The 17616-nt window shown below is 39.5% G+C and overlaps 2 protein-coding genes across 2 annotated transcripts in view; both read right to left on the bottom strand.

Annotated features, from left to right (window-relative positions):
- Positions 1-10949, bottom strand: part of LOC140929141 (nucleolar pre-ribosomal-associated protein 1-like) — a 35334-nt gene extending 24385 nt beyond the window's left edge. Inside the window, exons 1-9 of the mRNA XM_073379016.1 lie at positions 10736-10949; positions 6467-6603; positions 5633-5920; positions 4639-4735; positions 3761-3843; positions 2443-2660; positions 1815-2013; positions 1588-1725; positions 332-575 (exon numbers count right to left, since the gene is read on the bottom strand). Of these exons, the coding sequence (XP_073235117.1) occupies positions 332-575; positions 1588-1725; positions 1815-2013; positions 2443-2660; positions 3761-3843; positions 4639-4735; positions 5633-5920; positions 6467-6603; positions 10736-10898 (1567 nt within the window). The 5' untranslated portion in view covers positions 10899-10949. The remainder of the gene's footprint in view (positions 1-331; positions 576-1587; positions 1726-1814; positions 2014-2442; positions 2661-3760; positions 3844-4638; positions 4736-5632; positions 5921-6466; positions 6604-10735) is intronic.
- Positions 10950-12142: 1193 nt separating this feature from the next.
- Positions 12143-17078, bottom strand: LOC140949542 (uncharacterized). The gene is made up of 2 exons (XM_073398705.1): positions 16951-17078; positions 12143-14999 (listed from the first exon to the last, which is right to left on the bottom strand). The coding sequence occupies exon 2, from the start codon at positions 14978-14980 to the stop codon at positions 13289-13291; it is 1692 nt and encodes a 563-aa protein (XP_073254806.1). The 5' UTR covers positions 14981-14999; positions 16951-17078; the 3' UTR covers positions 12143-13288.
- Positions 17079-17616: the final 538 nt, after the last annotated feature.

The following is a 17616-nucleotide window of genomic DNA, read 5'->3' as shown; positions in this document are numbered from 1 at the left end:
GCAAAAGCAACTAACAGTCAATACTTTACAAAGGCATTTACTCAAAAAAACGTTCTTTTATGTACATTTGATATTGACCTACTGGTCGATACGCTTTGACAGCCGTAACACTTACCGCGTGACAGGTGTTACGGGTTACGGCTTCAATTGAGAACCCTGCTTCTGCTGGCTAACACACAAACGAAAAGATTATCATTCGCCTTGTGAAGGATCAACATGTTGGAAATGTCGGTATATTATGTGCAACACTGTGCTACACCCCGGCTATTTTTCATGTACAGATTTAGGAAAGAGTTGTCAGCGATGAAGTTGTTAGTGACAAGCATCAAACCTTTCTCGACATCTTCTTTTGAGTTACCAACAATAAGATTCTGCCTCAAGGAGATGACTGTTTTAAGATCAGGCAAAGCCTTGAGAACCTCCTCTCTAAATTGCTGCTGCAAAGTTGTTTCTGTCTGTTCAGGATCAACTGCTGTGCCAATCTTGGAAGCCAGACACTCGGCAGTGTTCTGTGCTCTGTCAAGGATCACTACCAGTAAGGACAGAGTTGTGTGCTTTACCAGAGAACTTGCATGCTGAAGAGAAGGCAATATGATAATTACGTGTGTAAGTTTACAGAAAACTGATCAGTGCCGTACGAACTATTGTAGAAGTGGAGGAAAAGCCATGAATACTCAAATTCAAATAGCATTTACAATCTTAGCGAAAAAGGGTTACTTATTCCAGTCATAGTGATATAATAAACGACGATTCAATTTACAGGATAGGAAAAAACTTTTTACACACAGGCTTTGGATTCCATCACGGAATCTTTTGTGCAATCGTTTTGTCACGTGATTCACAGTATAAATCACGTGCAAAAACGCCCAAACCCATCACTTGAAAAAGATTCCGCGATGGAATCGAAAGTTTGTGTGTGAAAGGTTTTTTTTATCCTGTAAATCGAATCGTCGTTTATCACAGCATTTACAATGGTACACTGTGAATAGCAGAAAGCAGTATGGCACTATTCTTGCTATAAGTAGATGAAAACCAAGATTTATAGGAATGTAAATAAGTCTTCTTTTAGAAAAAGACACACCAACATAGGTCGAAAAGTTTAGTTAGACAAACCAGACAGACTGTTGGTTAATTTCTTTAACCCATTCGCCCAGGGAATGTTTTCCGAAAAATACCATTTGAAACTAGTAGAGCCGTTTTATGATCACTATTTGGCGCTAAAGACTAGTAATTCTGATGACGTCACAAGCGGTACTAGGGAAATGGATCTGCGCGGGCGGTTACAGGCGGTTTAGAAACAAATGGGTTTAAGCCTGTGTGTGCGCAAATCAAAATGCTTCAAATTGGTAGTCTTTGGTATTTCATCTGCCCACGCCAGTCAAAATGACTAACCGCGGGTGGGATTTTGTCAAACATGGGCAAATTTTAAACTGAACATTATCCGATACTGCTTTGTCATCATGTACAGTGCTTTGTGAGACCTAAAATAAGAATACGGAGAACAATGTGGAAGCTAAGAATTACTAGGTAAAATTAAGTTCTTACAAATTCATTTTTTTAAATTTCTAAGAGTTTGGATTAACTTACCTGAACTCCACGATTTAGTACTGTTCGGCTGATTCCAGGCGGTATGACCACATTTATAAATGATGGCATCACTCGTGAAGAAATCTTCAAAATGGTTTTCTCTATCATTTGTGAAGGCTGTGGCAATGCCATATAAATCTGAAAATAAAATTGCAATCACCCAGAAGACTTGAAGTGAAAACAATGTTTGATGTGCCATAGTAAATACGTGTAGAAATATTGCTTACCTTTGTCAACAAATTCACGTTTGATACCCAAGGTAATGAAAGCCGTGGCTCATATGTCACTGTCAAACTTGAGAGAAAAGGTTTGACAATATCTTGACAACAGCATAACACTTTTATCACCAATTCTTGGACCAATACATCACTGACCATCGCAGAAGATAAATTCTGAAGGAATCTCAACAACACTGGGTTGTTGGTTCTGAGAAAAAAAGAGAGATATTGGAAATTATTTGCCCATTAACCCTTCGAGAGTTTGCCAGAAATTCAGCTGCATGGTTTTATGTCACCACCTTGCAAAAAAAAAAGGAAGAAGAAAAACTACCCTTAAGATACATTTTGTAAACATTGAGGAGTTATAAGCACTAAAGTGGCTTTTAATACAGTATACAGTAGCTTCTGCTGCAGAACGGCTTTCCAAGATTGGGTATGTTGTGCTAAAAGCAAAACCAAGAAAGCCTTTTGACTAGTGCAGTCTTCTGCATCTTCTTCATCATTAGGAGTGGTCTTGAGTCTACATATGCTATTAAGGAAGCATGAAGCAACCTAACCTCAAAGGCCCTCTTCCATACATGTATTAAATTAAACTATATATAACACTGTTCAGCATGTTAATAAAATTAACGCATACTTAGTAGCAAATGCACCAGAGGTGTTAGAAAAACAAATCCCAAACTTGAATGAGCCACAAATTTTCAGTAAGATCTCGTGCACTGCTTGGCGTATTGACTGCTCCTTCTCTTCCTCAGAATCTTTAGCATATTGGTATAGATTGGCCAGTTGTGTAAGCACAAAAGAATTAAAGAACTGTACTTTTGTTTTCTTTGATATCCCAGTACTTTGCACCACCTTAGAGGCAAAAGACAGTACACTTAAATGACTCATCCTTTTCTAGAACATTGCACATCGATATCTTATTGTCTCCAAAAAAAAAAAAATAATGTGAAAGGTTTGAACCCAGGAATCATTTCATAAGTGAGTTGAGTATGATCGTCTGGGTGAACGTAGTCCTGAATAGGACTGTTGTTGTTGACAGTGAATGACGTTCGACAACCTGTATGGTAGTCATCTTCAGAGTCAAAGTGAGTTGAATCACGTCAGTTGAAGATATTATACTCTGGTTATTGTCCTGACTGGCAGTGTTATTGGTCGTCTGTCAGTTAAGCCATGATGTTATGGGATGTGAAGACTCGTAATGTTATTGGTGCATTTCGATCTGTCTATTGTCACAGTTAAACAGTTGTTTACCATTGGTCAAATTGTCAGTTGTCCACTCGTTCTCTCGTAGTCAGTTTTGCTTGATTCCATCCATAAGTTGTTTGTATAGTGCTGGTAACTGTTGACTACCATTCAGCGGCATTTGTTCCAAGTTAGTAACTTTATTGCTTTTTAACAACTGAGCTGATATTGCAAAATATTCCATCAAAAAAATAATTTATTATCATTATTAAGATTAATAATAACAGCACCTGAACAAAACTTGAATTGTACACGTAGCTTGCACTTTCGGCAAGAATCTCATTCGTTTTTGCTTGCCTAGCCTGGGGTAACTGCTTGCTTGCAGTCTTAGCTAATGATTTAGTTGGGGCAAGTGAGCTTTAACAGTTACTTGCCGAGCAAGAAAAACTACTCATCTGGGACAACAAGATGGGACCTTTTTTGTACCTTAAGTTATCACCTAATTTACAAAACAATAAGCTATAACTAATGTAAGTGTAATCTACTTTGAACCTCCCAATCTGCAAAATACATGTGTAAGAAATCAACTTCCTGTTTATTAAAAGCCGCTGCTTGTAGACACTAAATGAAGTAATGTGTCATTTACAGTACTGAAGTCACAGTGCATGAGCTAAAAGGGTTTTCATGTAGTTGTAGTTAAATAAACCAAACTAATAAGGACAAACTGATGAAAATAATGGTATTGCTCTGTAGTGTTGAAGGACACTTACTCTTGTTTGAAGAGTGGATAAGACAACATGAACCACAGGAGGCACATCAGACGACAGTCCTTTCATTATTGATTGAAGGAATCCTAGCAAGGAGGAAAGAACAACATGAATTCAAGAAACAAGCATGTATGTGCAGCAGAGGTTCTATGTCACAGTACTGTTCAAGAGTGATTAGTCAGTCTGCTGTGAGTCTCAATTTTTGACCAGACTCTTCAACAAATTGAGTATCAGGTTCACATGAGTTTAAATATAGATTACAGGTGATAAAAAGCGTTTCTCTACCCTTATGAAAACACTCTCAAAATAGTTCCAAATATGAAGAACACATATCAAAGTCTATAAGAGATCTAAAATTGTAGTAATGTACAGTGTAATAACAGGGATCCGTATTTGCAGTCGTCTGATCATCCTAGATGACTAAAAACTTGACAGACAAGTAAGACAAACGTACAACATGTAACTCCAAAAATACTTTGTTTTGTACTGCTTGAAATCCCCAAGCTATGATTACAAATTTGACTACACATGTTTTTGCTTACATTATATCACTTAAAATCGCTACACTATATTTCAACGATAAATTATTAGACACATTTTTATTAATTACCACACTGGAAAAATGCTGCATAGATCTATAACCTGCCCTTCACGAGGTGGGGCTGCTAACTTACATGTAGTCTAATTTTTGCAAACCCACACATCAGTTTATTTTCAAAACATTTAAGTGCAGGCCTAAATGGCTGTTTTATTTATTATTTAATATTCTATGAAGGTGCTTGATGTTAGTGCATGCACAATACAATACAAATTTTTATAAAGAAAATTAAATATTGAATTATTTCCTGAAGAATAAACAAAACAATGGATAGGTTACATACCTTTGAGTTCTAGGATCTGCTTCACGACAGCTAGGTCGCCAAACATCAAAAATGAAAGACAGAAGTAAATGAAGCATGTCCTTACATCTTGAGCTGACTAAAAAAGACAGAAAGTTTCAAATATTCATGCAAGATTCATGTGCTCATTTGACATAATAAGACTGTGAAATGCCAAAATTATGTCAGCCCACAAATGACCTGCTCATCACCAGTGTTCTCAGTGGCTTAGATGTTAATTTAAACCATCTGACTAGTGTCTAGAAGGTTTGTGGGTTCAATTCCCTTCTTGAACTTGAAAAATTAACTTTTTTTCTGAACTCTTTTTTCCACACATACATGTATCATTCTACTGGTATTTACTAAGAATTATCATTGATAATGTTAATATAAATAATACCAAAAGTGCATATTATTCCTACACTATTCTATAACATTTTTTATTCTATGTCAGGCAAATTTGCTTTAAAAAACCAACACAATTTTATAATTATCAGGAACTATTTTCTTTATAAAAATTTATTATTCTTATGACCTACATATTTGATTATTTATAAGCAGTGTCAAAACCCTTTTTAGTATTTTTACTTTTGTTACAATCATATTGTACCAGTAAATTAATTCTTGTTCTTTTGTTGTATGGGTAACAGTAATATGGGGAATAGTAAAGTTGTTGTTTTGTTCTTGTTCGATGGTCCTGAAAATACAAGACTTGATAAATATAAAAGGTTAAATTACTTGTTTATAGTGGAAAGTGCACTTAGCTTATCCAGCTAGTTGATAAACATTCCACTCAAATAATAATAGAAACAAAAAATCAAAATAGCACATAATAGGATTAAAAACCCCAACCAGTTGAGTATTTACAAATATACAAGTGTGGCCGAGGATTTGAACTTGCGACAACTGCATCAACAAATCCAGCAAGAGGCCAGAGCAGGACTGCCTCTGGTTTATTTCATACAATTCTGACCTTAGTAGGGCACATGTTACTAACCTTTGGGTCACGTTTGTTTGGTAGTGCACCAATGGCCTTCAAAGTAAAATCAAATGACCTTTGAACTTCTCTTGCTGCTGTCACTCCTTGTGTTACCATGGCTGTAAGCAACCTCAGAGTAGTCATGATAACATCAGGGGGATTCCCTGGATGGAGACATGTGTATAGAAGTTTCATATGGTTTTGCAGCACTTGCTGTACTATTGCCATCCCTATTCTGGTAGATAACTGCTTGTCTCCTGCAGTAAAGAGCAGAACACTCTCTAGGATTTCCAGGCATGTTTGGATCTGAGGAAGAAAATTTTATTGATATTATACATGTAAATAACTGCAAATTGAGACTGCTCTTCTGAGTACATGTAACAGATCAGACAGGCTTTCAGTACAAAAATAGAACTAAAAATGTAATTTAATTTGATTTCTAAAGTCTGTAAGTGCAAAACAGCAGCCTTAACATAAAAAGAATACTGAGATCAACTTCACCCTATTGCAAAGCTGGTTTCTAAAGATCATCTAGATCAATTGACTTTCCTCAGAAAATGGTACAATCATTATTGTAGTTTCCAGGCTTTACAGGCAGCACAGCTTATTACTAAGCAATCTGGAATAAAATAATTATATTATAATTTGTAAAATAAATCTATCAGTCTACTTTTCATGCAAATTCTCTCAAATGAATGGCTACTTTTGTACCTTTGACAGCTTGATAAGTCATAAGATTTTGCATTCCAGTACATGTACTGTACATGATAAAGATCCAATAGTGACTTTAGAGCATCAATTTTGACTTTCAGTTTGCGGTAGCGTTATAGACGTTTACAGTAATACATGTACCTCAAGCTGGGAAAGACTGTGTCGGCCTCCTTCTAAAATCTTGAAAACCTCATGAAATTCTCCACCTTCCTGGACAATGCTTGTCAGTCTTTCCTTGTTTTGTGACTCTTTAAGTGCATCGTGTAGCTTGGACAAACCTCAATAAAAATAATATCACCAAAATAAATGCCACAAGGACATTACTCACTGTAACTATACTAAGGTAAAGCAGGGCTTCTGATATTTCGCGCGGTCGTGGACCCGCGAAATTCTGGTATTTCCGCGAAATCCCGCGAAATTCCCAAAAAAACGCGAAATACCGCAAAATTCGCCAGAAATATTTCCAAATACATGTCGGCAAAACATATTTAATACTTATCTTGGCTATTACACCGGTTTTATTCACCCCAAAAATTCAAATTTAGCTTGAAACTTTGTCACTGCAACGAGTAAACAACGTCCCAAAACTACCAGGCGTTTTTAGATGAATGTTGCGAAAAACTGGGCACTAATCATAATGTTAATAGCCTTAACATTCGCTCATTTCTCGAGCGAACTGTTGTTGAAAGAGCAAATGATTATCCCTGTTAAAAAAAACGTTCACCAACGCTGGTCATATCGACGCAAAATTGATCGATTTTAGCGAAATTTGCCAAAAAAAGACCCAGCGAAATCGGCTGTTTTTTACTGATTGTTTCTTAGCGAAGTTTCCCCCCGAAATTTCACGTGAAATCGGCCGATTTTCCTAAGAATTTGCCCCTGAAAATCCTTCGAAAATTGTTTTTTTTCCGCTAAAATCCCGTGAAATGGGCCGTTTTTTCTGCGAATTTTGACTTTTCTACCGCGAAAATCGCCCGAAATCGGCCGATTGTTCCGCGAATTTTGACTTTTTTCCCGCGAAAATCCCGCGAAATCGGCCGATTTTTCCGCGAATTTGCCCCTGAAAATCCCGCGAAATTTTGCTTTTTTTTCCGCGAAATATCAGAAGCCCTGACTAAGTAACCTGGACCCTGAGTTGTTCGAAAGGGGGATAATGCTATCCACTGGATAAATCTTTGTTTAGTGGATAATGCAATATTTATTGATCTCCCTAACACTCATCCATGGATAGCCATTTATCTGGTGGACAGCGCTATCCAACGTTGGAACAACCAGAGCCTCTACTGACTAACTATACTGTGATAAAAGAAAGTACAGTCAACTCCTGATAACTCGAACCTTCATGGGAAATTGAAAAAAGTTCAAGTTATCGAGAGTTTGAGTTATTGGGAACTCGAGGCAAATAGCCCAAAGCAAGGGAAAAACCAGTTTTTACAGTATTGTGAACATATTGATCACATTTAACTGTAAAAATGATAAGTTAAAATGGAACAATGCTTCTGGGATATAAATCAAAACGTAACATAAAAAAACAAAGCCTAAATAGAGCATGCATTTAACTGTTTTGAGAAGCAAAGCTGTTTCATGTTACATTATTTTGTGACAAACAACATTAGCCTCCACTAGTAAGCTATAAGCCTACAGCACGTCAATGGTAAATTCAGAATTTAATGTTTTGGATGTTTTGTACACTGTTTTTTTTCCTGACTTTATAAGCGCTCAAAACATGGTTCAAGTTATTGAGGGTAACTTTATATAGAAATGATCTGAGGGGAAACAAAAATTACTTCGAGTTAGTGGGAGGTTTGAGTTATCAAGGATTCAAGTTACCGAGGGTAAAATTACATATAATTACTTATCATTTTCGCATAAATTATGTCCTAAATTTGGAAACTGCTGAATTTCTCGAATTGGGTCTTTGCGATTTTGGTGAAACTCTGTTCAGTGCAAGGCATTAATGCACACTATGTGTAGCCGAGAGATTTTCACGAAAAAATGCCGGCAACAGCAGATTTTCGACTCAGACCTCAAAGGGGCGTGGCATTATAACCACGTGACATTTACTCCGATCGCCAAAAATTTTCTGTGATATTGTAGATTGATCGGATCTTGTTTACTGTGGGTAATGTCAACCGAGGTATCGGTCGATATAGCGGTCGATATAGCGGTCGACATAGCGGTTGACAGTCGGTCGATACTCGGTCGACAATCGGTCGATAGTCGGTCGACAGTCCGTCGATACTCGGTCGACAGTCGGTCGACAGTTGGTCGATATAGCGGTCGATAGTCGGTCGACAGTCTGTCGATAGTCGGTCGATAGTGAGAAAGACTATCGGCCGAGTATCGGTCGATATTTCGACGACGCACCTCGACTTACTATCGGTCATATGTCGGTGATATATCGGTCAACTGTCGGTGGTATATCAGTCAACTGTCGGTGGTGTATCGGTCAACTGTCGGTGGTATATCGATCAACTGTCGTTCGAATATCAGTCATGTGTTAATTTATCAGGTGAGTCTAATGGCTCTTTTTTCTAAGCAAAGACGTCATTAATTACTGTTATCATGCGATGGGGGAACATGTGGCAGTGCGAGGCGCGATTACTCTATGAAGCGAACCGAAGAGCACTGGGAACTAAGGACATGGTAACCGTTTTTTTTTCCAGTTTGTATCATCACCGATCGTCCTATTTTTAGCTGTTAAACACAACTTGTCTCAGCCTAAGTTGAATCTGCTGCTCCTGTGGTCCCGCAGTCGAAGAATACTTAAAGAACGACGAGTGAAACGAGTGCTCCCGCAGTCCCGAAGTGGAAGAATAATGAATAGGAAAAGGCAGTTCATGACATGCTTTAAATACACATCTTTTATTATCGGGCTTGGACCTGCTTCATCACGCCGAGTTCTCGTTTGTGCAGAGACCACAAATTAAACTTATATATTTCTGCATTGAAGACGGGAACAGTCCTTTGTTTAACGATCAGTTATTGATAAAACGCGCTGATAATGCGCCGAGGAAGGTGACAAAATATCCAGCAGACTGAACACATTCATTTATTGTGGGAATGATTTCAACTTACAGCAAGGAAAATACAAAAAATGACAAAAACAAGGGAAAAAGGAAAAGCGAAAAAAAAAAGCAGAAAAGTCTAAAGTGATTGGGTAAGACTTTTTGGCATGCCCGTACCAAAAAATGTCACAAAACGGGATGCTATTGCAAAGAAAGGCATGCTTTCATGTTTAATTTTGAGTAGTTTGGACTAAAAACTGACCAAAAATGTCCATAAATGCGAATTTTTCAAGAATCTCCACGTGTAAATGGGGGCAATCGGTTCATATTTCAGTAATCTTGCTCCAATTTCTTCTCCAGGGCTATTGATAACGGACTAAAAACCATACAGACCGACAAAAAGCTCGACCGATATATCGATCGACTATCGGCCGACTCTCGACCGATATATCGAACGGCTATCTTCTGACTATCGACCAAGTGTCGACCGACCATCGACCGAGTGTCGACCAATTACTGACCGATACATCGGTCAAGTATCGACCAACTATCGGCGAAGTGTCGGCAAAGTGTCGGCGAAGTGTCGGCAAAGTGTCGGTGAAGTGTCGGCGAAGTGTCGGTGAAGTGTCGGTGAAGTGTCGGCGAGCGAAAAGCTATATCGGCCGAGACACATCTGGAACGACCATCGACCGTGTCTCGACCGAGTGTCGACCGACTATCGACCGACTATTGACCGCTATATCGACCGAGTATCGACCGAGTGTCGACCGAGTATCGACCGAGTGTCGACCGACTGTCGACCGACTGTCGACCGACTGTCGACCGACTATCGACCGACTATCGACCGACTGTCGACCGACTGTCGACCGCTATATCGACCGCTATATCGACCGATACCTCGGTCGACATTACCCAAAGAAACAAGATCCGATTGATCTATATGTTATCCATTGTATGTGTTAGACTTACGATAAAAGTAAAGGTGGGGATACCAGAGAGCTTCAAAGTAGGATGGTACCCCCCCAAAAAAAACTGGGTCGAGTCACCTTAATGTTTCCTGGTTTTGTTCTTTTGTTTTACGTCACCTGTGTCAGGTACACGAGGTAAATGCCTTTTTTATTGTCTATAAGAATGGCCACTGTGAGTGAGCTGGGCCTGACTGAGTTGTTTGAAGGGTGAATAACGCTATCCACTGGATAAATCTCTCTTTTGTGGATACTGTAACTGGTTTCCCTAACACTCATCCGCTGGATAATGAGTTATCCAGCGGATAGGGCTATCTAACTTTGAACAGCGGGGATACAACTTTTACACATCATCTGAGACACAAAATTGCAATTCCAATTCCATACATGTACCTCAAAACAACAAGACATGCATTGAATATAGACCTTCAACATACCAGACAACCTTGTTTGCTCTTTCTGTAATAACACTTTCACAGTGCGTACCAGTTGACTATGTTTGTTGTTATTGTTTTCCTCCGCCTCCGCGAAGTCAGAGACCTTTGCCTTTTTCAAAATGTTTCCCTCCTGGTCAACCACTTCTCCTTTCCTCTTCTTCATATCCTTACCTGTGATTTGAAAGTAGCTTTGTCAGCTATCACTTAAATCACAGATGGATGTTTGCACGTGGTATCAATAACCTCCTCATATACGCTACATGTATTGTCTCTGTAGTAGGAAAGAGGCGGGAACGTGGGGTGGAGGGGGGGGGGGGGGGGGGGTGTGTAATCTTTTTCAACCCCATTTAAGAAGTGTACCGGGATATGTGCAGCCCCGGAAATGATTCCCAAATCAACCCGAATGATACCGACCCCGAAATAATCCCCATTTCTTTTCACGTCCACGAAAAGATCCCCAATTAATTTTAGGAATGGAATAATATCCTAGAACTATGGATCGAGCAAAGTGCACAACATTAATTAAAGTCTAACTAATAATCTTCACCTGCCCGAATTCTTTAATGGCATTAATTTGGGATTCCACTTTGATTTTAAACTGGATTAGACGAAAACATTGTTTGACACACGAAGTCTAGTATATTTTTAGTAACACCGTGAACTGCAACCAATAACATCAAGAAACACACTCATTTTTATGACTTAGGTGATTATAGTCCAGGTTATGGAGAAAACTACATGGATGTTAAATGCTAAAAATGATGTTAAAGATGCAAACGTAGACATAAAGGTGATTAGATGACAAAAACGCTAAAAAATCGCATAAACGTAAACACTACAACAGATCAGAGTGGTAATAATTCCTTGGCGGAGTACCATTCCATTCCAAGACTTAATCGGGGTCATTTCGTTGTCGACGTGAAGAGAAATGGGGATTATTTAAGGGTTGGGAATCATTTCGGGGGCCGTGTACAGATAACAGAATAGAAAAATATAGGAGGCTTCAAGAATGATATCTCGTTCAACGGGGCCCAATGTTATTATCCCGTTTTAGATATAATTATTGTTGATATTGTCAAGAGTTCTTATGCAACCCATAAAGCGCTGTTCTAGGAAACGTCTTGAAAAATACCTTTCTCTGCCGACGAACGAAACTGTCAGCCAAGGAATTTGGTAAAATCGCCGGGTAAATCCTTGTCCGAGGGATACTTTATTCCTTCAATTTTCGGCTGAAGGAACGAAATTGATCTCCCAAAATTAATGAGACCCTACAATCAAAACACTACACCTAACTCAATGAACCTTTTTTCACAAGTAGAACATAGAACATTTTACAGATCTACATTTCTTTTATATCTGGGTTAATGCTGGGGGAAAGAGATCCCATAAGAGAGGTAGGGGATACTTGCCGGTCTTGTAAACTGCAGATTTCGGCACCAGAGATTTATCAAACTACATTTACTGGCAGCGTTTCTCTCGTCTTCTTTAAGACGGTGTCTTCTTCGGTTCAAGTAAAGCTTGAGAACTTCCCATGTCTCCCCTTGGCTTTAATTTGAAACAACCGACGAGCACACCAGCCCTGGCCTTTTACATTGGTCTGAGTTCCCCCGGGGCATTAGTGCGGTTCATTGCATGCAATCAAGCAAGAGCTGTAGTCATTCAGGTGAAGCCTGGACCCTAGCCCGGAATACCAGGACTTTCCTGGACTTTCGATGGGTACATAGCCTGCGTATCATGGCGGTTTTGTCGCGCGCACTACTGAGCGGCGAAGCCGCAAAAGCGCGCGAACGAGCGGGGAAGCCAATCTCCTCGCAGTTTCAATGTCCCAACCTTGGCTTGTTTGCGCGTTTGACCAAAGCCCCCATGCTGCGTAGGCTAATGCGTACAAAGACTTTGGGCTCTTTCCATTCAACCAAATGTCCGCTTTGAATTTTCGGAAACTTCCAGTAGCAAATGGAACAACATTTTCCCAAAATTTCCAAAAAAGAGGACAACCTCGCGAGGTATACCCAAATTTCGAAATTTTTTTCCCGGAAGTTTTCTTTCTATTCATTTTTGCTCCCAGAATTTCTAGAATTTTCGGTTGAATGGTTCACATTTCAGAAATTCAAAAGTTCTCGGGAAATTCCTATAGCATTTGCCGCTGTTTTTAAATTTTCGAAAGTTTTGGTTGAATGGAAAGCGCCCTTTGCCTTTCTTCCTTGGTTTCAGTTTTCCAGGTTGTCCTACTACCCATGCAGAACTCTGCTCGTGCGGTCTGTCAAAATCTACGCACAGATAAGAAAGAATCGCCTTGGAGATTACAAAACCAAATACAAATACACAGTTCTCAAATGATTAATTATTCTAGAATTATTCTTATTCTATTCAAAATTAAAGTTAGCAAAATAAAAGTTTCGTCAATCCGTACTGGACATTACAACCTGCCCAGTAGCGAACTGAAGTCCTCCCAATTTTCTCTGTGTGAATAACGACTTAATTACAGGACCAAGTTGGAAGTTATTTTTTAAAAAAGCTGTTATTATTCAGGTAATTAGCTTTCACAGCTATACTTTATAGTGCAAAGTCTTCGGCTGTAAACGTTTGAAAACACAGACAACCAGGATTCTCTGCATATTCTCTCCTTTCCTCATCATCTTTCTCGGTCAAACCTGTCAACATCTCGGTCAAGCGATCAAATACCTCGGGTACACACCAGTTATATTCGTGGAGAAAACTGAAGTAATTCTGCAAAATCTTCTTGGAAATAAGGTCTTTTGTGAATAGCGACTCAAATCTCTCCACTTCTGGAAGAAGACAGTGATCTTCCTCATCGTAAAGCCCGTCAGCACCCTTCTCTATAAGCACGCCTTTTCCAGAATCATATTTGGCTGAATGCGTGCGCAGTGGTATAGTGTAGGGTGTTAAAAACGCCGATACTTGACTGCAATTAACTTTAATACAGAAATTGAGAATGGCAAAGACTTCAGAAACTCTGTTTCCAAGTTGATCTTCAGCCCACATCTTATCATCTGGATAATTATTTGCCATGTAGAGAACTATGTTTTTAAGAGCAAACGAAGAGACAAGGCCGTCTAAACAGAAAGAGCAGTTCTCTTTTTTCTGAATGTAAGGAACAAAAAACTTTGCAATGCATTTGGCAAACTTGTAGCACTGGATGCGTCCATTCAGCGGTCCATACTTGTTTAACTCTTCCCTTTCCTTTAGTGACATAGCAAAGCGCGGCGAGTTTAAAGCATACTCTATGTCACGGTCCTTAGGCAGCAAGGCGAATAACTTCATCTCTCCGTCAAGGCAATTTTTCAAGAGAAAGTCCCTTTGCTCAACGTTAGAGCCCTTCTCTTCGAGGACTGATTTGTGAATAGGTATCCAAAAGCAAATGTCGATGTTGACAATAAATCCATCCGATGAACGAACAAGATGGACTGTCCTCGCGATGCTTTGTTCGTCTCCATGGCAGGTTGATTCGGATAGTTTCCAGCCCTCGGGGAGAAAATCCTCCCTGTAAAGGGACCAGACTTGCTTCATTGCTGCCTGAAAGTTTTCTTTGATGTGCTTAGTATCACCACCCCAGGCAATATCATCTACCAGGGCAACATAAGCCGGGTCGTCATACAACAGGGACTCGTCTTTCTTGAAAATTATGGGGAAAAGTTTCTCGAAGCTTTCGAAGTATGGAAGAACAACGGCATAGTCAAATTCATCAGCCTTGCCAATTTTCGTATTTTCGTTGACGCTACCAACTGGAATAAGGGAGCACTTTTTGAAAACAAGATAGCAAGATTCTAACTTTTCAATCGTCTTTCTCATCATCTCGTTTATCTCCTCAAATATCTTTTTACTCTGGGCTCCACTGTAATTTAACTCTGGCTCTATGAACCGAAGTAGTTGACAAAGTGGTAAGTCGTCATCAAGGGGTTCAGAGAGATCATATGACCAGTGATCAGGCTCATAGCTTTCTAGAGCTTCGGTTGAAGTATCTTGGGTGTCTTGGTCATTTTTATCTACAGAGTCTGTTTTCTGTAACACGTTTTCTTCTACTGAGCGTGTTGTACTATCACGAGCTGCAAGATCATCAGAAGTAATGGTCGAAATGTCCGACACAGGCATTGGCTCATCAAATTTTGTACCAGAGAGCCTATCGTCCTCCACATCAACTTCCTTCTCTATGCACGTCCAATCTTCGTACGGCCAGTTGGGCCTGGCATAAGTTTTGCAGAAATGAACACTTTGTTTGTCTTCCATCTACAAGTGTTGGTCAACCCTGTGGGAACAAACCCATATAAGCGTTAGGATGAGTTTTTAATGTGTTCAGCTACTTTTAAAGGGTCGAAAAAAAATGTATTCAAGAATCGGAGACAGGAAAATTTGAGTCATGATCAGATATGACCCCTCATATCCAAAAAATCATTAAGCAACTTTTAAAAGGGAGAGGTAAAGGTCCTTGTATTACGTCAGCGCAGGAGCCCATAAGCCGGAGCGAGCATCATTTTAAGGCACTTTTTCTCGCCAAAATAGAATCTCCACTATGTTTATGAGCCCATTCGAAGTACAAGATATCAAAAAGGAAAACTAAACGTTTTTAAAAGGCAAAAAATATCATTTTTAGGTCAGTAAGTTTTGCTGACTGGTTTGTGGAATTTAAAAGATATTCAAAATTCGAGCTAAAAACGTTCTAAAAATAAACTGGTCCGTGAAAACGCCGTGAGCGCAGGGAAGTTGCTCACTCCGGGTTATGGGCTCCTGGTCTGCGTTGGTAACTTGCAACAGCATCAAACCCAGTTAATACCGACAATGAGGGGGTCATAGAAAGTGTCCGTATTAACGAGGTGTCCGTAAGGCGGGGTCTGACCACAGGGTACCCATACAATCTGTGTCTGTGTAACCGATGTTATTTTACAGTAAATGTACTGGATTTACCGTTTGCGTCACCCATAACGAGCTATAACGATATATCGCTAAGTATGTACACCGACCTCAATAAAGGTTGCTTTAGGAATCATGCTTTAGTCTTTGAAAGCAATTGTTTAGTGGTCACTCAAGCAAACTCAAACTCCTTCAAAATCGCTCAAAAAGTATATACACAGGTAACGTAATTCAACGTTTATTTAACAGCATTGATTTATATACACCTATTTCAATAAAGGTTGCTTGGGAATTTGGTCATTGAAACACAGAATACAGTGCAAAGCTTTGCTTGGCTGACCACTAAACAATGGCTTTCAAAGACCAAAGAATGATTCCCAAAGCAACCTTTACTGAAGTAGGTGTACATACTTAGCGATATATCGCTATGGGTGAGGCAAAAGATAAATCCGTACATTTACTGTAAAATAACATCGGCTACACACACAGATTGTGTGGGTAACCTGTGGTATCACAAAACTGCTTGAGGCCTTGGGATCACGTGATCCGAACGAAATGTACAAGGTCTCGCCAAGAAAACGATCGAAATCCACCAGCCAAAAAGCGAGCACACACTCACTGATAACAACGCGTTGCCACTAAAGAAGACAAGCGGTATCGTCATCTTCTTTTCCACTCGTACTCGTCCCTCGGGAGCGAGACGAGGGACTAGTAGGAGTTTACACTGAGAACGAGGTTGCCGCTCGTTCTGATCTTGTCTTGTTTCTGCCTGCTACAAACCCTTGTTCAGAAGGCTGTTGTCGGTGGTGTAGCCAGCCATACTATTTGCCCTGGAATTTTGAATGTTCATTAACCAAACATATATGTTTTTAAAATTAAAAGCGCTGTCAAACATGATGGCGAATGAATACTGCACGCACCAAATAAAAGCCTTTGTCACGTACTTTTCTTGATGCGATTTAATGACAAGAGAAGAAAATTTAAAGCTATAATTCATCGGATAGTGAAGGTTATCAGTGAGTTTATAAAGCAAAAGTGATTTCCGCATTGTAATTTGAGGTTGTTGCATTTTCAATGAAACTTCCGCTTTTATGGATTAGCTCAAAGTCGCAGCTATTTTTTTGGAAAATCGAAAGTAAGTGTCGTTACTGGTGAGAGATAAGTTAGCGAATTAAACAAAAGTCTGTTGTATATTGCCCAGCCAAATTTTGGCCAATTGGAAAGACTTAAAATGCACTCGATCGGGTGTTTGTGAAGACTGTATTGTCGGTCGACGTGTTTACAGTCTTTACATTGTGTAGCCGGCGTTGTGCGAAAATTTGGCCGCCTTATTGTCCAATTTCACTTACCGTTCGATCAGAGGTCTTTAGGTCTTTTGGCTCCTAGCAATTCCTCGAAGATTGGGCAAATAGTAAATATTCAATCAGTCGCCATCTTGCGCTGTTGACTGCAAAGCATGCGAACGTCGACCTACTTCCGGGTATCGCTTCTGTGCGAGGTGCCAGTCGTGCGATCCCGTGGGTGGTAGAGTGAGGGTGAAATTCTTTCCTCCCTCTCGAGCCAAAAAAAACGGATGCTCTCGCAGGCTAGGAAAAGATTTATTACCTGTCTTTTTTAGATCTGTTCGCTTTTTGAGTCCCTAACAGTTGTGGTTTCTTAATGCACGTTTGGTTTTCGGTTTTTATAGAAAAGGAAATAAATAGTCAGGTTAGGTTCGATCTTCATCTTGTTTGTTTTAGCCCCCCTTCTCTCCACCCCCCCGGGTCAACACAGTTTTATACAGAGAGGCTTATCATTTTTTTACAGAAAAGATATCCCTTTAATTCTTCTATTGACAAATTTTAAAATACCTAGTTCAGAACTTTGCATTCCTTTTAACCGCTGTAAAGGCACGTTCGTCTAAATATGAATAAATCACAAAACCAGAACGTATTCTCGACTTTTTCATGGCATTAAATTCATCTGTTAGCCCTTTTGGGACTTTTTACAGACCAAAATGACAGATTTCATTTCCC

Source organism: Porites lutea, chromosome 1 (genome assembly GCF_958299795.1).
Source record: "Porites lutea chromosome 1, jaPorLute2.1, whole genome shotgun sequence".
NCBI lineage: Eukaryota > Metazoa > Cnidaria > Anthozoa > Scleractinia > Poritidae > Porites > Porites lutea.
This window is presented reverse-complemented; position numbering and strand designations above follow the sequence as displayed.

Excerpts from the sequence above, each read along its gene's own strand:
- LOC140949542 (XM_073398705.1), bottom strand. The coding sequence starts at position 14,980 with ATGGAAGACAAACAAAGTGTTCATTTCTGCAAAACTTATGCCAGGCCC.